Source organism: Oncorhynchus masou, chromosome 12 (assembly GCF_036934945.1).
Source record: "Oncorhynchus masou masou isolate Uvic2021 chromosome 12, UVic_Omas_1.1, whole genome shotgun sequence".
Lineage (NCBI taxonomy): Eukaryota > Metazoa > Chordata > Actinopteri > Salmoniformes > Salmonidae > Oncorhynchus > Oncorhynchus masou.
The window spans coordinates 27,169,354-27,193,882 of record NC_088223.1 but is presented as its reverse complement, the minus strand read 5'-3'; the positions used below and the strand labels follow the sequence as shown (position 1 = coordinate 27,193,882).

General features: G+C 43.4%; 1 protein-coding gene across 3 annotated transcripts in view; it reads right to left on the bottom strand.

Moving 5' to 3' along the window:
- The window catches only part of LOC135549786 (DNA topoisomerase 2-beta-like), a 49,459-nt gene extending 25,010 nt beyond the window's left edge, over positions 1-24,449 (bottom strand). For 2 of the 3 annotated variants that reach the window (XM_064980080.1, XM_064980081.1), the window contains exons 1-11: positions 23,963-24,449; positions 14,123-14,350; positions 13,256-13,346; positions 11,547-11,610; positions 5,810-5,955; positions 5,452-5,549; positions 4,582-4,794; positions 4,168-4,341; positions 3,827-3,928; positions 3,545-3,682; positions 3,157-3,295 (exon numbers count right to left, since the gene is read on the bottom strand). In XM_064980080.1, the coding sequence (XP_064836152.1) occupies positions 3,157-3,295; positions 3,545-3,682; positions 3,827-3,928; positions 4,168-4,341; positions 4,582-4,794; positions 5,452-5,549; positions 5,810-5,955; positions 11,547-11,610; positions 13,256-13,346; positions 14,123-14,350; positions 23,963-24,004 (1,435 nt within the window). In that variant the 5' untranslated portion in view covers positions 24,005-24,449. The remainder of the gene's footprint in view (positions 1-3,156; positions 3,296-3,544; positions 3,683-3,826; positions 3,929-4,167; positions 4,342-4,581; positions 4,795-5,451; positions 5,550-5,809; positions 5,956-11,546; positions 11,611-13,255; positions 13,347-14,122; positions 14,351-23,962) is intronic. The other variant, XM_064980082.1, reaches the window with a different exon arrangement.
- Positions 24,450-24,529: the final 80 nt, after the last annotated feature.

Sequence of the window (24,529 nt, the reverse complement as noted above, 5' to 3'; positions counted from 1 at the left end):
ATCGACCAGGGACCCTTGATCTTGTCGCTCCGAGCTCCAAGTCTGTGTACACGGTGGAAAGTATTTTCCCTGAGTAGACAATCCATTTTAAAATTGTGGATTTTTACCTTGGCTGTGAGTGCCTTGTTCTCTCCTTTGATCGTGAGAATTTTACTCAGGGAAAACCCCCTCAGCCCTGCTACCTCCTCACACAACTTTTCCAGTGTTGCATGGATTACAGCCAGCGCATTAGCCTCTACTTCAACGGTAGATAAATTGTCAGTTTCTGTAGATTATTTTTTATCATGTTAGAGTTTATTTTGTGAGGTAGTCGGATCTTTCCATGATGGAGTATGTTGTTCCTCCATAGCGTAAAGCTGTTGGTACTCGTTGATTTCCCTCAGGATCTCCTTAGTATCCAGACTGGCTCTTTACTGTTTTTCAAAAGTTTTTAACAATGCGTCTTTCCATGACGACAACTGGTGTCTGTAATACAGCCACCGAGCACTGTTGTTTGGTTAGCAGTGTTTTCTGGCTGTTAAAAGCTAAACACATCGCAGAATCCACACAAAAACAAGTTTGGTATTCTTATTTAATTAACAGCGGTTTTGTTTTAATCAAAAATAACAAACCGGGTGTTCTTCAGCATACAGTGTTCAACTGCTCACTCTGATGACGTGTGACGACAATTCCCCTAATGTTTTATAAGTGGGGTGGGGCCCCACCGTCTAGCTCTGTTCCCCCAGCCTACGTAAATATCTTCAACTAGTGTCAATATAAACATTTGGTAAAATAGGCCCTCTTGGTGGATAATTGATTAGGAACATTTACATTACATTTACATTTACATGGTATCGCGCCGTCCCAACCTTCGCTCTCTCTCCCCCGCTACTCTCTCCTCTTCCATCCTATCATCTCTTCCCTCTGCTCAAACCTTCTCCAACCTATCTCCTGATTCTGCCTCCTCAACCCTCCTCTCTTCCCTTTCTGCATCCTTTGACTCTCTATGTCCCCTATCCTCCAGGCCGGCTCGGTCCTCCCCTCCCACTCCGTGGCTCGACGACTCATTGCGAGCTCACAGAACAGGGCTCCGGGCAGCCGAGCGGAAATGGAGGAAAACTCGCCTCCCTGCAGACCTGGCATCCTTTCACTCCCTCCTCTCTACATTTTCCTCCTCTGTCTCTGCTGCTAAAGCCACTTTCTACCACTCTAAATTCCAAGCATCTGCCTCTAACCCTAGGAAGCTCTTTGCCACCTTCTCCTCCCTCCTGAATCCTCCTCCCCCCCCCCTCCTCCCTCTCTGCAGATGACTTCGTCAACCATTTTGAAAAGAAGGTCGACGACATCCGATCCTCGTTTGCTAAGTCAAACGACACCGCTGATTCTGCTCACACTGCCCTACCCTGTGCTCTGACCTCTTTCTCCCTCTCTCTCCAGATGAAATCTCGCTTCTTGTGACGGCCGGCCTCCCAACAACCTGCCCGCTTGACCCTATCCCCTCCTCTCTTCTCCAGACCATTTCCGGAGACCTTCTCCCTTACCTCACCTCGCTCATCAACTCATCCCTGACCGCTGGCTACGTCCCTTCCGTCTTCAAGAGAGCGAGAGTTGCACCCCTTCTGAAAAAACCTACACTCGATCCCTCCGATGTCAACAACTACAGACCAGTATCCCTTCTTTCTTTTCTCTCCAAAACACTTGAACGTGCCGTCGTTGGACAGCTCTCCCGCTATCTCTCTCAGAATGACCTTCTTGATCCAAATCAGTCAGGTTTCAAGTCTAGTCATTCAACTGAGACTGCTCTTCTCTGTATCACGGAGGCGCTCCGCACTGCTAAAGCTAACTCTCTCTCCTCTGCCCTCATCCTTCTAGACCTATCGGCTGCCTTCGATACTGTGAACCATCAGATCCTCCTCTCCACCCTCTCCGAGTTGGGCATCTCCGGCGCGGCCCACGCTTGGATTGCGTCCTACCTGACAGGTCGCTCCTACCAGGTGGCGTGGCGAGAATCTGTCTCCTCGCCACGCGCTCTCACCACTGGTGTCCCCCAGGGCTCTATTCTAGGCCCTCTCCTATTCTCGCTATACACCAAGTCACTTGGCTCTGTCATAACCTCACATGGTCTCTCCTATCATTGCTATGCAGACGACACACAATTAATCTTCTCCTTTCCCCCTTCTGATGACCAGGTGGCGAATCGCATCTCTGCATGTCTGGCAGACATATCAGTGTGGATGACGGATCACCACCTCAAGCTGAACCTCGGCAAGACGGAGCTGCTCTTCCTCCCGGGGAAGGACTGCCCGTTCCATGATCTCGCCATCACGGTTGACAACTCCATTGTGTCCTCCTCCCAGAGCGCTAAGAACCTTGGCGTGATCCTGGACAACACCCTGTCGTTCTCAACTAACATCAAGGCGGTGGCCCGTTCCTGTAGGTTTATGCTCTACAACATCCGCAGAGTACGACCCTGCCTCACACAGGAAGCGGCGCAGGTCCTAATCCAGGCACTTGTCATCTCCCGTCTGGATTACTGCAACTCGCTGTTGGCTGGGCTCCCTGCCTGTGCCATTAAACCTCTACAACTCATCCAGAACGCCGCAGCCCGTCTGGTGTTCAACCTTCCCAAGTTCTCTCACGTCACCCCGCTCCTCCGCTCTCTCCACTGGCTTCCAGTTGAAGCTCGCATCCGCTACAAGACCATGGTGCTTGCCTACGGAGCTGTGAGGGGAACGGCACCGCAGTACCTCCAGGCTCTGATCAGGCCCTACACCCAAACAAGGGCACTGCGTTCATCCACCTCTGGCCTGCTCGCCTCCCTACCACTGAGGAAGTACAGTTCCTGCTCAGCCCAGTCAAAACTGTTTGCTGCTCTGGCCCCCCAATGGTGGAACAAACTCCCTCACGACGCCAGGACAGCGGAGTCAATCACCACCTTCCGGAGACACCTGAAACCCCACCTCTTCAAGGAATACCTAGGATAGGATAAAGTAATCCTTCTCACCCCCCCCCTTAAATGATTTAGATGCACTATTGTAAAAGTGGCTGTTCCACTGGATGTCATAAGGTGAATTCACCAATTTGTACGTCGCTCTGGATAAGAGCGTCTGCCAAATGACTTAAATGTAAATAATTGATTAGGAAGATAGCAGGGCAGAGTCGTTGTGGTTGACTTACCAGCATCGTTGGCGTCGTCCAGCTTGGGGATGCCTTTAATCTTGCTGTACTTCACTGAAGAACACTTCTTGTTGAGTTGTGTCTGGGCCTTGAACTTCACCCAGTTCAGGATACTCTCCACAATGCCACAGTTAGTCGCCTGCAAACAAAATAAATAATTGAATATGATATATCATTGTTTAATACTCCAGGTGATCTGAGAACACAAGAGGACATGGAACCGATTTTAGGATCATATGATATCAATTCAATCTAAATAACTTTACTTTCTCAGTGAGGAAACAGTGTATGTAGAGAGTAAATGCACAACATAGGATGTAAACATGAAGGAGGAAGTGATATTTCACCGTGGTAAAGAAAAGTCATTTATGAAGAAGAATCTCCTTACTGCTCTGATGAACTTCTCAGACAGAGGACACTTAGAACCAAAGCTCTTGGTTTGGAGGGTCATGTTCTCCTTGGTCTGGGAGTCAAACGTTGGGTTCTCGATCAACGCATTCACAAACACCCAGATGTGGTTCTTCACCTGATGGAGAGAAAAACAAAGCATTAAGACTGACCAGACTTCACATTAGGTTGCTCCTATACCAGTGTACTAAGAATGTAATCACTAGTACCACTATTGTAGTAACATGACAGTAATAACAGTAATAAGATAGCAATAACTAACCTGGAAGGGTTTGACTGAGACACCAGCTTTGTTCTTCTTCTTCACCACCTCTATCAGTTTGGCTACGATCTGGTCCACCACGTAATCAATGTGTCTGCCACCCTGAATGACACAAAACAAGCAGTGTAGTACATAAAACATGTCTAATGTGGTAGAAAGTGATTCAAGTCATACTCCAAGATGTGAATACCATTAAAATGCATACTCATCCAGGCATATTTACATGTGCAAATGGCACTTAATTTCTGTCCTTTATTCCTAGATTGGTCAAGTCATAGTTTTCTAAATGAAAGGGTAGATTTCTGGTAAAATAACAACATAATTCCCTGACGGGATGTTACCTTGGTGGTGGCGATACTGTTGACAAAGCTGATCTGTTGGAATCCCTTCTCACTCATGGTGAGACACACCTCCCAACGCTCGTTGACGGACTCGTTGACCACCTTTAGGGCCACGCCCACCTCATCCAGCTTGTCCTTCACGTACAGGTCCACATAGCTGCGGAACCCTGTCACCTGGGAGGACAAGGACAGGTGAGAGGAGCCTAAAACGGGTCTGGATAGTGGCTCTGGTTGTGGAAAGGTTATTAGCAAATGACATTGTATTGAAACTGGTGTAGTGAAATGTTTTTTTATCAAGTCAAAACGTTCTTCCCAGGGTCTTCCAAGACTTGGCACCTTATGTACAGCATATAGTCTGTGTATATGGGACAGCCCATCTTACTATGTGCGGTTACATGGGGCAGGGAGACTTACAGGGAGTTTCTTCCCGTTGAGCATGACTTTGACGCCCTTGCAGGAGCCAGCAATGTCGTAAGCCCTCTTGGTGAGCAGAGCCACGATGTCCTTGTCCAGCTTCTCCATCTTGAACTTGGACAGGTCCGGCTGGAAGGTCACGCACGTGAAGTCGTCCCCATCAAAGAACTTTATCTTGGGGTCGCTCGTCTTCCCCATGTTGTTCTGCCAGGTCTAAGGAGGGAGAGAGAAAGAAGGGGACAGATATTGTCATGAAATGCACTACATTCTTCACATGTTAAGAAAAAAATTAAAGTTATTTATTTTACCTTTACTTAACTAGGCAAGTCAGTTAAGAACAAATTCTTATTTTCAATGACGGCCTAGGAACTGGGGGTTAACTACCGGTTCAGGGGCAGAACGACAGATTTGTACCTTGTCAGCTCAGGGATTTGAACTTGCAACCTTTCGGTTACTAGTCCAATGCTCTAACCACTAGGCTACCCTGCTGCCCCAATTAAATATGGTGAATGGTGAAATTCCATCAAAGAGATACGAGTTAATAAAAAGCCTTGTGAAACTGATTGAACAAACCATCACTATTTTGGTGAGTCATTTCATTGAAAGTGACAATTGTAGGACAAACCACACAAACAAAGACACCAATCATCTAGCTTACGAGAAATAACCGAAATACCCCAGAACTATGTTGAATCCTACAATATCAACATAAAAGTCCTGTGAGTCCACCCCCGACAGTGCAAATCAACTCATACTCACCCCCTTACATACTGTACTCCTGCAAAACATCAACTGGAGTTCAGCTGTTTCATTTTCAAGGTTGACTAAACAACAGACGTCAATCACACTGTGCTTTCTCGTTGTCTGTACCTGTTTGAAGCTGTGTTTGTACTCCTTGCAGGCGGTTTCCACTGTGAACTTTGTGCTGAAGATGTTGCAGAGTTTAGCACCGTACCCGTTCCTTCCACCTGGGAGGAAAACAGAAGGGAGACTTTCATCTATGGTGAGATTGTCCTTGAAGAGCTATAGTCATTCACTCACTCCAGTGTTGTGCTACTAAGCACTGCAAGGGGTACCACAAAACTAGTTGAGATCGTAAAAGCAGACAGTAGAAATGGCTTCGGTTGGACGTTCTGTCTGAAGCTTTATCGAAACCATATGAAATGGTGTTACACAAATGGACAATAATTATTTAATTAGATTCTCGTTTTCAGAGTGATTTTGTCACCTGTGACTTTCTTCTGCTCGTCGTCGTAGTTACTGGAGGTGAGGAGGTGTCCGAAGATGAGAGCGGGAACGTACATCTTCTCATCTTTGTGTTCCACCACAGGGATGCCTTTACCATTGTTCCAGATGGTGATGGTGTTGGACTCACTGAAGCAAGAGAGGAGGATGATGAATGTAGGAATGAACGAGGAGGGATAAACAAGGAGGGATAAACAATGCATCCCAAAGAAATTCACAGGACAGACAAACATCATGACCCAACTTGAATAATCATTACGTATTTCCATTTAGATGTACTAACCTTTAGATTAGTGCTCTGGCGGTAATGACATTTTGTCAGCTGGTTACTGTCATGCAAAACACATCCGTTCTCACGGTAACTGATCGTTAATTAACAACATGTTGAGCATCTCCAGGCCTCCATACATACAAGCCACTGATTGTGTGCTTTTAGAACATCTACATTTAAAAAAGTCTAATAAATCAATTTAATATCCATATGTATATACTGTATGTTATCTGGCTATGTGCCATGCCATAGACTGTAGGCTTTTTCGGTTAGCAGACAAGATATGCTTATATGTTCCCTGCATTGGCGGTTGGTGCGAGATGGTGGTGGTGAGATATTCCGTAGCTAAAAGTAGCTAAATGTAGCTAAAGGTAATGTGTCAGTCGTGCATTATATGCAGTAGGCTATGTATCGTATAACGGCAAAATAATTAATTTTAGCATTTTTTTATTTTATTTTTTTCGGGCTTGGGCTCATATATAGTTCTATGCGTATGCATACGCTCTAATATGCATATGGAGGTTTTGAATGAATCGTCACCTTATAAAGTGCTGTTCATTTCGTTGTGTAAAGGTGTCAGCATGCTTTAGTTCGGCTGGCGGCTAGCTGAAGTCAGCAAGGCGAACGAGTGTGCTCGTATACTCCCTTAAAAAGACATCCGCTTGAAAAAATAAAAATGAGTGGAAATAGTACTGTTTGTCCATTTTGAGACGCCGTAACCTGTATACACTTCCTCAAACTAGTCAGAATTAATCTAAGATAATTAATCTAAGATAAAACGTTTTTGTCCAGGAGATCTTAGTTACGCAATTTTACATCTAACTAAGAGGTTTTATTTGGAAATACTGCACCAGACAGTGCATGAAAACAAATCTTCTCTCATTGAATGACAAGAAAAACTTTCCTGAAGAATCCTTACTTTTGACCTATCACCGACGAAGGGGCGTAGACTTTTTATTTAACCTTTATTTAACTTGGCAAGTCAGTTAAGAACTAATTCTTATTTACAATGACGGCCTCAGTGATTTGCCGTAAGAAATAAATGTTGTGTGCCCGAACAACTGACAAACCCCTCACGAAGTCCGAAACGAACAAAAACATCACAAAATGTTGTCATAATATATGCACAAACTCTTCTGAACTGTTTCAGCTGGGAAGCATGTGGACACCTTTAGGTTTTGAAACAACATCCACAATGAGCAGGTATCCACTCAGTTTCAACCCATTGTTGAACTCCTTTCTTCAAATTGATCACAGTGAGGTGAGTTTTAAAACGCACATACTGTTTTGATGATGTGTTTGATGTGATTTTCGATAGCATTTGCATTGAGTGGTTCGAGGGACAATCAAGCCCTGAGTACCAGGCCATTAGCGACCTGATAATCGTTAGGGGGTTCTGGACTCCCAACGCATGTCCTGAGTGCATAAGAGGAGAGATATGACAGGGCCTTATAGGGAGAGAGACGTGCAGACAGGCCTCACAGGGAGAAGACCGGGAGCTCCGCTTAAGGACACTGGTGCTAAGCGGTCTGCTCTTTCTCTCCCTGTGTGTGAAGACAGAAACCCCAGAGGAATACGAGCGTTCGGCAGATTGCTGTGGTTGCCGTGCCGTAGGTGAACAGCATGTTAAATGAGCTCCCTGAATTCCAGAACCGACTGTTCATTAAGACCTACCCAGAGATATATCAGCCTCTACAGTACCTCCCGGTCTCTCTCTCTACCCAGAGATCTATCAGCCTCTTCAGTACCTCCCTGTGTCTCTCTCTACCCAGAGATCTATCAGCCTCTACAGTACCTCCCTGTCTCTCTCTCAACCCAGAGATCTATCAGCCTCTACAGTACCTCCCGGTCTCTCTCTCAACCCAGAGATCTATCAGCCTCTACATTCCCTCCCGGTCTCTCTCTCAACCCAGAGATCTATCAGCCTCTACATTCCCTCCGGGTCTCTCTATCAACCCAGAGATCTATCAGCCTCTACAGTACCTCCCTGTCTCTCTCTCTCTACCCAGAGATCTATCAGCCTCTTCAGTACCTCCCTGTCTCTCTCTCTCTCTACCCAGAGATCTATCAGTCTCTACAGTACATCCCTGTCTCTCTCTCTCTACCCAGAGATCTATCAGCCTCTTCAGTACCTCCCTGTCTCTCTCTCTCTACCCAGAGATCTATCAGCCTCTTCAGTACCTCCCTGTCTCTCTCTCTCTACCCAGAGATCTATCAGCCTCTTCAGTACCTCCCTGTCTCTCTCTACCCAGAGATCTATCAGCCTCTACAGTACATCCCTGTCTCTCTCTCTACCCAGAGATCTATCAGCCTCTTCAGTACATCCCTGTCTCTCTCTCTCTCTACCCAGAGATCTATCAGCCTTTTCAGTACATCCCTGTCTCTCTCTCTCTACCCAGAGATCTATCAGCCTTTTCAGTACATCCCTGTCTCTCTCTCTACCCAGAGATCTATCAGCCTCTTCAGTACATCCCTGTCTCTCTCTCTCTACCCAGAGATCTATCAGCCTTTTCAGTACATCCCTGTCTCTCTCTCTCTACCCAGAGATCTATCAGCCTCTTCAGTACATCCCTGTCTCTCTCTCTCTACCCAGAGATCTATCAGCCTTTTCAGTACATCCCTGTCTCTCTCTCTCTACCCAGAGATCTATCAGCCTCTTCAGTACATCCCTGTCTCTCTCTCTACCCAGAGATCTATCAGCCTCTTCAGTACATCCCTGTCTCTCTCTCTCTACCCAGAGATCTATCAGCCTCTTCAGTACATCCCTGTCTCTCTCTCTCTACCCAGAGATCTATCAGCCTCTTCAGTACCTCCCTGTCTCTATCTCTCTACCCAGAGATCTATCAGCCTCTTCAGTACCTCCCTGTCTCTCTCTCTCTACCCAGAGATCTATCAGCCTCTTCAGTACCTCCCTGTCTCTCTCTCTCTACCCAGAGATCTATCAGCCTCTTCAGTACCTCCCTGTCTCTCTCTCTCTACCCAGAGATCTATCAGCCTCTTCAGTACCTCCCTGTCTCTCTCTCTACCCAGAGATCTATCAGCCTCTACAGTACATCCCTGTCTCTCTCTCTCTACCCAGAGATCTATCAGCCTCTTCAGTACATCCCTGTCTCTCTCTCTCTACCCAGAGATCTATCAGTCTCTTCAGTACCTCACTGTCTCTCTCTCTCTACCCAGAGATCTATCAGCCTCTACAGTACCTCCCTGTCTCTCTCTCTCTCTACCCAGAGATCTATCAGCCTCTACAGTACCTCCCCGTCTCGCTCTCTCTCTACCCAGAGATCTATCAGCCTCTACAGTACCTCCCGGACTCGCTCTCTACCCAGAGATCAGCCTCTTCAGTACATCCCTGTCTCTCTCTCTCTACCCAGAGATCTATCAGTCTCTTCAGTACATCCCTGTCTCTCTCTCTCTACCCAGAGATCTATCAGCCTCTACAGTACCTCCCTGTCTCTCTCTCTCTACCCAGAGATCTATCAGCCTCTACAGTACCTTCCCGTCTCGCTCTCTCTCTACCCAGAGATCTATCAGCCTCTACAGTACCTCCCTGTCTCTCTCTCTACCCAGAGATCTATCAGCCTCTACAGTACCTCCCGGTCTCTCTCTCTACCCAGAGATCTATCAGTCTCTACAGTACATCCCTGTCTCTCTCTCTCTACCCAGAGATCTATCAGCCTTTTCAGTACATCCCTGTCTCTCTCTCTCTACCCAGAGATCTATCAGCCTCTTCAGTACATCCCTGTCTCTCTCTCTCTACCCAGAGATCTATCAGCCTTTTCAGTACATCCCTGTCTCTCTCTCTCTACCCAGAGATCTATCAGCCTCTTCAGTACATCCCTGTCTCTCTCTCTCTACTCAGAGATCTATCAGCCTCTTCAGTACATCCCTGTCTCTCTCTCTCTACCCAGAGATCTATCAGCCTCTTCAGTACATCCCTGTCTCTCTCTCTCTACCCAGAGATCTATCAGCCTCTTCAGTACATCCCTGTCTCTCTCTCTACCCAGAGATCTATCAGCCTCTTCAGTACATCCCTGTCTCTCTCTCTCTACCCAGAGATCTATCAGCCTCTTCAGTACCTCCCTGTCTCTCCATGGTCCTGTTATCTCTTCCCTCTCCTCTCTACCGCTCCCCTCTCATCTCTTTCTCCTCTGGAGCTTCTCTCCTCCATGTCTTCACTCTGTTCTCCCTAAGCCCATCCCCTAAAACCCCTTGCTGCTAGCTAACTACCAAGGCCACCAAGAACTGTGCCACGAATCAACCTACAGCTAAATACTCAGCTGATCCATGCACAATGCAGACTTTAACCCACACGTACCACACAGGCATCACAGTGGTCCGATCACTTCAACAAATTGGATGCTCTGCATTTCCAAAGACATCCTCCCACAGAAAAATCCTCATGCTTTGATACAGTGCCTTCAGAAAGGAATCACACACCTTGACTTTTTCCAATATTGTTGCATTTCAGCCTGAATTTAAAATGGATTAAATGTAGATGTTTTTTTTACTGGCCTACACACAATACCCCATTATGTCAAAGTGGAATAATGTTTTTTGAAATCTTACAAATTAATGAAAAATGAAAAGCTGAAATGTATTGAGCTATTAAGTATTCAACCCCTTTATTACAGCAAGCCTAAATTAGTTTAGGAGTAAAAGAAACACTCACAGCTGTAAAGACTCAGGAGTGTGATAGGATATTTACTTACGAGCCCTTTCCCAACAATGCAGATAAAAAGCAAGAACATTTGCAAATAGATACAAATTAAATAGTTTGATATTTTATTCTATGACGTGGCTACAGTGGCTTGCGAAAGTATTCACCCCCTTGGCATTTTTCCTATTTCGTTGCCATACAACCTTTTTTGGAGGTTTGTATCATTTGATTTACACAACATGCCTACCACTTTGAAGATGTAAAATATTTTTTATTGTGAAACAAACAAGAAATAAGACAAAAAAAATGGAAAACTTGAGCGTGCTTAATTATTCTCCGAAGTCAATACTTTGTAGAGACACCTTTTGCAGCAATTACAGCTGCAAGTCTCTTGGGATATGTCTCTATAAGCTTGGCACATATAGCCACTGGGATTTTTTTCCCATTATTCAAGGCAAAACTGCTCCAGATACTTCAAGTTGGATGGGATCTGCTGGTGTACAGCAATCTTTAAGTCATACCACAGATTCTCAATTAGATTGAGGTCTGGGCTTTGACTAGGCCATTCCAAGACATTTAAATGCTTCCCCTTAACCTCTTTGATATAGAGGTTATTTTTTATTTTCTTCGATATAGGCGCTATTTTAATTTTTGGATGAAAAACATTCCCGTTTTAAACAAGATATTTTCTGCATCAGATAGAAGCTGCTGTGCCTACCTAAGCCACGTGCACAGTACGGTTCTTGGACTTGACTAATGATTGACAACTGCTTACTGGTCATGTGTACTTACGGATCAATGGAGATCTTTATGGTCGACATGCTCTTATCCCGCTGTTTGTTGTCGGCCGCGTTGACTGTGGAGTAGAGAAAAACATGTTGAAATGACAAGTAGTAGGCTGCAGGGATTCAATTGTGTTGATAGAAACTATCAAAAAGGTACTTGGTACTGGCACTTTCATCAAGAGCTTTAGACACACTGGAGAATCAATAGCCTAAATGTTGCCTGGCCTATAAAATGCAAAACCACATCCTTTCAACACAGCAAGTCTCTCATACTGAAAACATATTGAAAAGTCAAATAGCCTCAATCAAGTCTCCTGTGTGTTAAACGGTTTGCATTAGAAAGCCTTTGCTTTGGTTGTAATGTGACATTGTGTGACTGACCCTGTGTGAGTTATGTCTAGTCAGTAATTACAGAGATGTGGTAAGAACTAGTAAATATTTGGGCAGCGAGGACAGGCGGCTGTCTTTACCTTATCACCAGTATAAAACAGCTAAATGAGCACAGTGTGGGGAGCAAAAAAACTTGATGACTTTTCGTGTCTCCTTCCATTGCATATGACCCAGTTCCAGTAGTTTGATCGCTCAAGGTATTGCCTAGTATAAACGTACTGTTACAGGACAGGGTCATTCATCTTTTAATCAATGCATAAGCCTAACATTTTCCGGTACAATAATTGGTTGTACACCATGTTAATGTGCCAGTCAGCCAAACACATAAGCGAGACTAGTGCTGGATTCTACTGCCGCTTGCCTTCATCAGTGTGCGACTGACAACCAATAAAAGATTTCCTCAGACGGCTCTTCATTCCAGACAAATTACTACATGAGGAGTAGGAGCGAGGAGGGGGACACAGAACACACAAGGACAAGCTAGCTCCTCTACACAACTGGTTACATATAATATGTCTGGATAAAAGTGTCTGCTAAATTAATCAAATGTCAAATTTAGACTGGTCGACTGGCACAGCAAAGTATGCCGAAAATAGAATCTACGTCAAACAATTGAGATTTTTATGATCGCTTACATTTACATTTTAGTCAATTAGCAGGCGCTCTTATCCAGAGACTTACAGTAGCAACTAGATTTCTCACCCAGTCTGCTCGGGGATTCGATCCAGCGACCTTCTGGCTAATTATTAGGCTACCTGACGCTTTTTTCTTCCTAATTCCGATCTCCTCTCATCGCTGCAACACGGGGTCAGGAGAGGCGAAGGTGGAGTCATTCGTCCTCCGAAACCTGACCCGCCTAACCGCGCCCCTTAACACCTGCCAGCTTAACCTGGAAGTCAGCCGCACTAATGTGTCAGAGGAAACACCGTTCAACTGGTGACCGGGGTCAGCCTGCAGGTACCAAGCCCACCACAAGGAGTAGCTTTACCGGTCAAACACTCCCAACCTGGATGACGCTGGGCCAATTGTGTGCCGTCCTATGGGACGTCCCACGTCTGGTTGTGGCACAGTCTGGGAATGAACCAGGGTCTGTAGTAACGCCTCTAGCACTGCGATACAGTGCCTTAGAACGCTGCGCCACTCGGGAGGATCTTGAGGCAAAGTCCATCAGAGGCCATTACAGTAATAACTGGGCCTGATATAAAGGGATAATAACTGATTAATAACAGCCTAATAACAATTAACTGAGTGCTATGGCTAGCTCATAATGACCACCTTGTTACCTGTGTATGTTCTGCTTTAAAATACCCTGATAAATAGACTTACCAAGAATTTCATCAAAGATTTTGTATAATCCAGGGACGTAGGTGATTTCTCGTAGATTCATTCCAAGGTCTTCATCGAAAACCCACATTTGCTGAAAGGGTTGAAATAGATACGTCTATTGATCAACCATTCATAATACTTGACTACGCAACAACAACAAAGAGCAACGCCAGATTTCTCTGTTAGATCCATCTATAGAACTGGATGTTGTTGTGGCTAACGTTGTGTAGAACAGGGCTTCCCAAGCTGTTTCACTCGGGCCCCCCTTCCAGCATGTGGAATGTCTTATTTCTAAGGACACAAGCACTGTTCATGACACACACTGTTCACACCCCTCATTGGTAGAGAGAATTTTGCAGGTTTGAAGCTTATTTCCTGCAATTCTACACATTTTGTCATGGGGTGCAAAGAACATTTAGCAGTTTTCAATAAAATTTTGTTTCAATTCTATAAACTTTGCCATGTCTAGTGTGTATTCATGTGATATGAGTGACAAGAAAATTACAACAATATCTATGGGCAAAGAAAGCTAATAAAAAAACGTTAGCTGCCATGGGCTAGTGTATCTGGACATTTCTGACCAGTTATAAATAGCTCTACGGTCTACAATGACTAACATGACAAGAGGAGCTGATGATTCACTACCCAATTTCAAAATTACACCTTGTGCATTCACCTATTACAACTTTCAAGAGTAAGTTTAAAGCCGAACCCCTCCGTTTGGGATCCACTGGTGTAGAATATGAGTAAAGTTAATTTGGCACAAAACAGGAGTGACACTTTTTTTTCTTTCTCACAATTTTGTTTTCTTTTGCACCCCCTTGAACACAAGCTAGACGTCCACAGTCATGAAGAAACCGAACCCACCTGGGTGACCGGTTCCACAGAGCCGATGTAGGTGTCGGGCCTCAGTAGGATGTGCTCCAGCTGGGTCTTCTTCTGGTACACCCTCTCCACTGACAACTTCTCTCCTCCCTTCTTCTTGGCTCCTCCGCCTCCTCCCTCGGGCTTGCCCCCATCGCCCCTGCCGTTCGCCGCCGCTGCTGCTGCCTCCTCCTCCCTCTTTTTGGCAGCATTCTTCTTATCAAAGAGGGTCTGGTATTAGACACATGTGCACAACTTTGTTAAAAATGACACTAGAGATAAATGATTGAACTCTGTGTCTGCAGGCACTGGCAGCTGATTATCAGAACTAAGGCACAGCAGTAGCCATTTGTTTGACACAGGATTTAGACAGACCATCCAAACTCATTCCATGGAGGGCAGAGGGTCTGCAGGTTCACACTCCTCCCTTGTACTTGATTGATGAATTAAGGTCACTAATTAGTAAGAACTCCCCACACCTAGTTGTCGAGGTATTAACTGAAACAAAAACCGGCAGACACTCAGCCCTCCATGGAATGAGTTTGACACCCCTGGTCTAAATCCTACTAGTCCAGTGTAGCCTCAAATGTTTCCGTCAATGCTTCTTTACGCTTTGGTTGGTTGGTTGATTAGTGGGTTGGTTGGAACTTGGAAGGTTTCCTTGGTTAGGCTAATTGCCCAGCACACACCCACAGTAGACACCATTGGTTAAGGCAGTGGATCTCATTGTTAAATACTTAGGATTGCACCCAAGGAGAGGCCAAAAAGTGACTGAGCCTGTGGAGAAAACTTTATCAAATAAAATGTAAATGTTTCAAGCATAGGGAAATCTAAACGGTATTGTTGTGGTAATGAATGTATATAATTGATCGAGAGCCGTTGAGCATGCAATAGGCTCATATAAACTGAGCAAATAATCTACTGTGCAATAACAAACACAGTGGTTGAGTAAAATGCAGTCCCTGTCATCTGTGGCCCTTGAGATCTGTTTACATTTCTCTATGGGGAGGTATCTGAGCAACAGACCCTCACAATTCTCATCAGCCTATTAGTAACAAACAGGGGACCCAAGACAGTTCACTCCATATGGTCTATGGTTTACCCAAACTCTCACAGCGAGTCATAATCAGATTATCAAGCCAAAGCAGCCATTTAGCTCACGACAGTCCACCATTCTGGGATATTTGCTTTGACAAGATATGTACAAAAAAAATGAATCATGAGAGTATTATATATTAGGTCTGCTAAGAACCTAATCTTGGTTGCTCAAACACACTGAAAGAATTCTGCATGACCTCATTATAGCATCTTCTATCAGACAGCCAGCTGCTCCATTGTCTATCTGCTGCCAGTGGCACCCAAATTGACCTGTGTGAAGCTAGCCACAATAAGGATTCGCCACAATAGCGGAATTTGCACTTCGCCATCAAAATAAAAGTCCCCCATTGAAAGTGATTCAAACGGATACAAAGTGGATTCATTGCATATTTGCACTAGATAATGCTAAACAAGGTCGGAATATTGTTATAAATTCAACAAATTATAATAATTTGTTAATTTGACACAACAAAAGTAAAAACTTTTTGGATAAATTAGACTTTAGAATTGCATTGGGGGGCATACTTATACAAACTGCACAAATCAAAATTTGTGAAAATTTACAAACTGCACAAATCAAAATCACATGCGCCGAAAAAAACAAGTGTGGACTATAGCGTGAAATATTTACTTACGAGCCCTTTCCCAACAATGCAGATAAAAAGCAAGAACATTTGCAAATAGATACAAATTAAATAGTTAGAATAAAATATCAATGACGTGGCTACAGTGGCTTGAGAAAGTATTCACCCCTTGGCATTTTTCCTATTTCGTTGCCATACAACCTTTTTTGGAGGTTTGTATCATTTGATTTACACAACATGCCTACCACTTTGAAGATGTAAAATATTTTTTATTGTGAAACAAACAAGAAATAAGACAAAAAAAAATGAAAACTTGAGCGTGCTTAACTATTCCCCGAAGTCAATACTTTGTAGAGACACCTTTTGCAGCAATTACAGCTGCAAGTCTCTTGGGATATGTCTCTATAAGCTTGGCACATATAGCCACTGGGATTTTTTCCCATTATTCAAGGCAAAACTGTTCCAGATACTTCAAGTTGGATGGGATCTGCTGGTGTACAGCAATCTTTAAGTCATACCACAGATTCTCAATTAGATTGAGGTCTGGGCTTTGACGAGGCCATTCCAAGACATTTAAATGTTTCCTCTTAACCTATTTTCTTCGATATAGGCGCTATTTTAATTTTTGGATGAAAAACGTTCCCGTTTTAAACAAGATATTTTATCACGAAAAGATGCTCGACTATGCATATAATCAACAGCTTTGGAAAGAAAACACTCTGACGTTTCCAAAACTGCAAAGATATTGTCTGTGAGTGCCACAGAACTAATGTTACAGGCGAAACCCAGATAAAAATCCAATCAGAAAGTGCCGCATTTTTTGAAACCGCCTCATGCCAATGACTCCTTATATGGCTGTGAATTAGCTTACGTTTTCCACGTTTTCCCCAAGGTGTCTACAGCATTGTGACGTCTTTTTAGGCATTTCCCTTGAACATTGGCTGTTAGGGACCATATATGGCATGTGGTCACATGTTGTCTCCCGCAAAAAACCTTGCGTAAAATACTGAGGTAGTCATTTTTCCAATCGCTTCTTATGAGAAACCAACTGCCTCGACGGAAATATTATCGAATACATATGTTAAAAACACCTTGAGGATGGATCAGCGTTTGCCGTGTTTCTGTCGATATTATGGAGCAAATTTTGAAAAACGTTTGGCGTTATAGTTTAAGTATTTTTCGGTCGATTTCTCAGCCAAAACAGATGAACAAACGGGACCTTTTTCGCCTACAAAAATATTATTTTGGAAAGGAGGAACATTTGTTATCTAACTGGGAGTCTCCTGAGTGAAAGCATCTGAAGTTCTTCAAAGGTAAATTATTTAATTTGGTTGCTTTTCTTATTTTTGTGAAAATGTTGCCTGCTGCCAGCAGAGCCTAGCATAGGATTATGCCATGATAAACTTACACAAATGCTTGTCTAGCGTTGGCTGTAACGCATATTTTGAAAATCTGAGATGATAGTGTTGTTAACAAAAGGCTAAGCTTGTGTTTGAATATATTTATTTAATTTCATTTGTGATTTTCATGAATAGGAAAAGTTGCGTTATGGTAATGCGCTTGAGGCTATGATTACGCTCCCGGATACGGGATTGCTAGTCGCTAGAGGATAAACCACTCAAGTGTTGCTTTAGCAGTATGCTTCGGGTCATTGTCCTGGTGGAAGGTGAACCTCCGTCCCAGTCCCAAATCTCTGGAAGACAGAAACAGGTTTCCTTCAAGAATTTCTTGATGGATGGCGGTTAGCGCCATCCATCATTCCTTCAATTCTTAACAGTTTCCCAGTCCCTGCCGATGAAAAACATCCCCACAGCATGATGCTGGATTTCACGGTGCTCCGTGGGATGTTCAAAGTTTCTGATCTTTTTTTTCATAACCCAACCCTGATCTGTACTTCTCCACAACTTTGTCCCTGACCTGTTTGGAGAGCTCCTTCATCTTCATGGTGCCGCTTGCTTTGTGGTGCCGCTTGCTTTGTGGTGCCCCTTGCTTAGTGGTGTTGCAGACTCTGGGTCCTTTCAGAACAGGTGTATATGTGCTGAGATCATGTGACAGATTGCACAAAGGTGGACTTTATTTAAGTAATTATGGGACTTCTGAAGGTAATTGGTTGCACCAGATCTTATTCAGGGGCTTCATAGCAAAGGGGGTGAATACATATGCACGCACCACTTTTCTGTTTTTTATTTTTTGAAAAAAGTTATTTATTTTTTTCATTTCACTTCACCAATATGGACTATTTTGTGTATGTCCATTACATGAAATCCAAATAAAAAATATATTTCAATTACAGGTTGTAATGCAACAAAATAGGAAACATGCCATGGGGGATGAATACTTTTGCAAGGCACTGTTTATAAACAGGCAATAAACAATTATTTTGGGGGTACGAGATAATTGGGGTGATTGATTGAGGTAATATGTATGTGTAGGTTTGGTTAGGTGATTAATTAAAGTACTATCTACATGTAGGTAGGGGTGAAATGCAGAAAGTCCCGGTAGCCATTTGATTAACTGTTCAGGAGTCTTAGGACTTTGGGGTAGAAGCTGATCGGGTACCTTTTCAGCTCCGGTGCTGCTTGCCGTGCGGCAGAAGAGAGAACAGACTGTGACTTGGGTGCCTGGAGTCTAATTTTTAGGGCCTTCCTCTGACACCGCAGTACCCTCTGTAGCACCTTGCAGTTGGATGCCAAACAGTTTCCATACCAAGCGGAGATGCAGCCGGTCAAGATGCTCTCAGTGGTGCAGCTGTGGAACTTTGAGGATCTGAGGGCCCATGCCAAATCTTTTCAGCATCCTGAGGGGGCTACCTGCCCTCCAGGACACCTACAGCACCCGATGTCACAGGAAGGCCAAAAAGAACATCAAGGACAACAACCACCCGAGCCACTGCCTGTTCACTCCGCTATCATCCAGAAGGCGCGGTCAATATAGGAGCATCAAAGCTGGGACCGAGAGACTGAAAAACAGCTTCTATCTCAAGGCCATCAGACTGTTAAATAGCCATCACAAGCACATAGAGGCTGCTGCCTATATACATAGACTTGAAATCACTGGCCACTTTTATAAATGGAACACTAGTCATTTAATAATGTTTACATATCTTGCATTACTCATGTCAAAATGTCTACACTGTTTTCTATACTATTTTACTGTATCTTATGCCGCTCTGACATTGCTCGTCCATATACACTGCTCAAAAAATAAAAGGGAACACTAAAATAACACATCCTAGATCTGAATGAATGAAATATTCTAATTAAATACTTTGTTCTTTACATAGTTGAATGTGCTGACAACAAAATCACACAAAAATTATCCATGGAAATCAAATTTATCAACCCATGGAGGTCTGGATTCAGAGTCACACTCAAAATTAAAGTGGAAAACCACACTACAGTCTGATCCAACTTTGATGTAATGTCCTTAAAACAAGTCAAAATGAGGCTCAGTAGTGTGTGTGGCCTCCACGTGCCTGTATGACCTCCCTACAACGCCTGGGCATGCTCCTGATGAGGTGGCGGATGGTCTCCTGAGGGATCTCCTCCCAGACCTGGACTAAAGCATCCGCCAACTCCTGGACAGTCTGTGGTGCAACGTGGCGTTGGTGGATGGAGCGAGACATGATGTCCCAGATGTGCTCAATTGGATTCAGGTCTGGGGAACGGGCGGGCCAGTCCATAGCATCAATGCCTTCCTCTTGCAGGAACTGCTGACACACTCCAGCCATATGAGGTCTAGCATTGTCTTGCATTAGGAGGAACCGCACCAGCATATGGTCTCACAAGGGGTCTGAGGATCTCATCTCGGTACCTAATGGCAGTCAGGCTACCTCTGGCGAGCACATGGAGGGCTGTGTGGCTCCCCAAAGAAATGCCACCCCACACCGTGACTGACTCACCGCCAAACCGGTCATGCTGGAGGATGTTGCAGGCAGCAAAACGTTCTCCACGGCGTCTACAGACTCTGTCACGTCTGTCACATGTGCTCAGTGTGAACCTGCTTTCACCTGTGAAGAGCACAGGGCTCCAGTGGCGAATTTGCCAATCTTGGTGTTCTCTGGCAAATGCCAAACGTCCTGCACGGTGTTGGGCTGTAAGCACAACACCCGCACCTGTGGACGTCGGGCCCTCATACCACCCTCATGGAGTCTGTTTCTGACCGTTTGAGCAGACACATGCACATTTGTGGCCTGCTGGAGGTCATTTTACAGGGCTCTGGCAGTGCTCCTCCTGCTCCTCCTTGCACAAAGGCGGAGGTAGCCAGGTGCATGTGTCTGCTCAAACATTCATTCATTCAGATCTAGGATGTGTTATTTTAGTGTTCCCTTTCTTTTTTTGAGCAGTGTATATATATGTAATAATGGCATTTACAACCATACTGAATTAACAATTAACACTTATTTTAACTTTAATATAATACATAAATAAAATGTATTTATTCTAAAATAATGAAACATGCTCAATTTGGTTTAAATAATGCAAAAACAGTTTTGGGGAAGAAAGTAAAAGTGGAATATGTGCCATGTAAAAAAAGCTAACGTTTAAGTTCCTTGCTCAGAACATGAGAACATATGAAAGCTGGTGGTTCAATATTCCCGGTTCTTCAATACTCTCAGTTAAGAAGTTTTAGGTTGTAGTTATTATAGGAATTATGATGTGTTGACTATTTCTCTCTATACCATTTGTATTTCATATAACTTTGACTATTGGATGTTCTAATAGGCACTTTAGTATTGCCAGCCTAATCTCAGGAGTTGATAGGCTTGAAGTCAAACAGCGCTGTGAAGCAAGCATTGCTAAGAGCTGCTGAAAAACGCAGTGAAGTTGGAATGAATGCTTACGAGCCTACCACCGCTCAGTCAGACTGCTATATCAAATCATAGACTTAATTATAATAAACACAGAAATACAAGCCATTGGTCATTAATATGGTCAAATCTGGAAACTATCATTTAGAAAACTAAAAGTTTATTCTTTGAGTGAAATACGAAACCGTTCCGTATTTCATCAAACGGCGGCAACCTTAAGTCTAAATATTGCTGTTACATTGCACAACCTTCAAATATGTAATACTCTGGCAACTTAGTTCACAACGAGCCAGGCAGCCCAAACTGTTGCATATACCCTGACTCTGCATGCAATGAACGCAAGAGTGAAACAATTTCCCTAGTTAATATTGCCTTGCAAACATGAATTTCTTGTAACTAAATATGCAGATTTTAAGAAAGGCATTGATGTTTATGGTTAGGTACATTCGCGCAACGATTGTGCTTTTTTCGCAAATGCGCTTTTGTTAAATCATCCCCCATTTGGCAAAGTAGGCTGTGATTCAATAATAAATTAACAGGCACCGCATTGATTATATGCAAAGCAGGACAAGCTAGTTAACCTAGTAATATCATCAACCATGTGTGGTTAACTAGTGATTGTGAAGATTGATTGTTTTTTTATAAGATAAGTTTAATGCTAGCTAGCAACATTGTCTCCTTGCTGCACTCGCATAACAGTTGGTCAACCTGCAACGCAGTTTCCCCTTGGAATGCAATGTAATTGGTGTCCAAAAATAGGTTGTAGTTATTATGAAGCATGGAGGAGGAGGTGTTATGATGTGGGGGTGCATTGCTGGTGGCACTGTGATTTATTTAGAACTCAAGGCACAAGACATGCTACCACAGCATTCTGCAGCAATACGCCATCCCATCTGGTTTGGCTTAGTGGGACTATCATTTGTTTTTCAACAGGACAATGACCCATCACACCTCCAGGCTGTGTAAGGGCTATTTGACCAAGAGTGATGGAGTGCTGCATCAGATGACCTGGACTCCACAATCCCCCAACCTCAACCAAATTAAGATGGTTTTGGATGAGTCAGAGTGCAGAGCGAAAGAAATCAGCCAACAAGTGCTCAGCATATGTGGGAACCCCTTCAAGACTGCTGGAAAGGCATTCCAGTTTAAGCTGGTTGAGAGAATGCCAAGAGTGTGCAAAGCTGTCATCAAGGCAAAGAGTGATCATTTGAAGAATCTCAAATATATTTTGATTTGTTTAACACTTATTTGGTTACTACATGATTCCATATGTGTTTTTTCATAGTTTAGATGTCTTCACTATTATTCTACAATGTAGTAAAATAGTACAAATAAAGAAACCTTAAGCTTTTGACCGGTAGTGTACCATGATGATCTTGATGAATTGGAAATGATTTTCCCACCTTAGCTACTGGCCTTCTGTGGCTTTAAACTACACAGTACTACTCTATTCTTCATTTTATGATTGGATCCCCCCGCCACCAATTATGCTTACTTTTGCCCGGTCCTCAGAGGCGGTTCGTTTGTGAAGAGAAAAAAGTTACCCAATAACGCCTCTCTCTCTCTCCACTCTCTTAAAACACTTAATTCTCTGAGCTAACTTGTAATAAATGAAGATGTACAATCATATTTAACATGGTAAATTCATAAGCATAAATAATAATTAATTAATATTTTTTAAATGGAGAAGGTTTCTATTGCGAAGTGACGGCGTGAAAAACAAGTGATTATTGGTCACTTGTTAAATTGTGCTCAATTTTGGGAGTTCAAAGTCAACTTTGGAAGTATTATAAACTTTGAAACTGGGTTCCAGTAAACCACATAATTACAGAAGGGCTGTTTCTCTGAACCTCAGGCAGTAGGCTCAAGCTAGCCTGTTTCTCTCCCCAGTCAGAGGCAGCATGCCTGTCTCAGACTCTGACCAGCAGCAACCTATCCGCCTTACTTCCCCCCATGATGAAGGGGCCAAGACTGAAAAAGTTTGGGAAGCACTGATCGGCAGGTAGCCTAGTGGTTAGAGCATTGGGCCAGTGACCAAAAGGTTGCTAGATTGAATTCACGAGCTGACAAGGTAAAAATATGTCGTTCTGCCCCTGAACAAGGCAGTTAACCCATTGTTCCTTGGCAATCATTGTAATTAAGAATTTGTTCTTAACTGACTTACCTGGTTAAATTAAAAAAATACAAATCTTGCTAATGATTATTACAAATACAGATGGGCAACCCCATCTATTAATTTATAGCAACTATACTGCATCAGTTGGGCTACAGGTGATAATTGCTTATTGCTAAATAACACACCAGCCTGATAATATGGCCCAATATGTTGTTATGCTCATTTTTGGTGTGACATTTATTTTAAAATTGTCTCCATTTTAATTTCATACATTTTTAAAATAGAAAGCAAGGCTGCAATCAGGCCCAAAAAAAACATAATTCAATGTTCAATTAAACAGACCGGTGCAGTTCTGAAGAACTAATTGAAAAACAAAGGTTGTGGGTTCAAAATGCACCTCTGCCCTTCAAATATCACATACAAGTATGCCCCCGATGCAATTCTAAGGTCTAATACATCCACAGTATGATTTCAACAGATTGTCAAATTAACTAATTGTCTTTTGTTTAGCATTATCTAGTCCAAATATGTCACGATTCCACTATTTATATCCGTTTGAATCACTTTCAAATGGGGGACTTTTATTTAGAAGGAAAACCGCAAATTCCACTATTGTGGCTAATCCTTGTGGCTAGCTTTACACAGGTCCCAAATTGTGCTGCCGTATCTACGGGCTGGTCGCTGCTAAAGCTAACGTTAGCTGACCAAATGTCGTGCAAATACATTTAAGGAATATGTCGCATAATTATTTTTTATAGAGATTAGGCTACCTACGAATAACGGTATTTGAGACACATTCAATATTCTATATTTAAACGGCGTGCATGTAAAATATACAAACTGACTATCAATCAATCACACTTGACGTGTATTGCAACAAAGAACTTCTTGGGGCATTGCCATTGGCCAAGTGGCTCACTCACTGAAAAGCAATGTTGCCGAATGACATGAAAAAAGAAAACAACGTATCTGACGTTGGTGGACCAATCTGTGATAGTATGTGCCGGGCAATCGTAGCTAAATGAATATCCCAAATCATGGCCCATCTTGAATAGGCGCATGATAGTTTAAAGGAATGCATTAGCTGCTGGCTAGTTATCACTGGCCATTTTACAAATATCCAGCTCTTGAAACTTGGGAATTTCTCTCATGCATCCCGGCAAAATGATCAGCGCTAGCTGAAGCGATAAAGCAAACATGTCCAGTAAATGCAACATAACAAAATAGTAACTTACCACCCAAGTCAGACCCCCACTTCCTGCTGCGCCGTTGGACATCTTCCTTTTGTTTCCCTAAATTTGAGTGATGCTACTAAGCAGATAAAATACTGAAAAGTCCGGCATACAATATAGTCCATAAACTCAGGAATGCTTTCAGTTAACGGACCCCATTCTGTTATTTTCTGTGTCAGTACAAGTATAAAATGTCTGTCAAAATAGTTCAAGATGAGGGACTTAGAGCGCGGCTATTGTTAAAATCGACGAGCGGTGGTTAGAACTAGGCCTGAAATCGTCAACGCCGATGTGTATAAATTACTGTACAAAATCCAGACGTTAAATAGTGCAACAAAATGTAATTTAGTACAAAATAAATTGAAATACTGTATAAACAAATTTACTTTAAAATACGGCTGTAAATCAATACCAAAATGTTCATTCACAAATAATAACACCGCCGCCTGCCTCCGTCAGGTTCCACCATCCGCAAGGCGACAATCCCCCATAGCGGAACCCACCAATCCGGTGCTCGCTTTTCTAGGAGCCGGTACTTCAGCCAATGGGGAAGAAACAAAAATACATGCC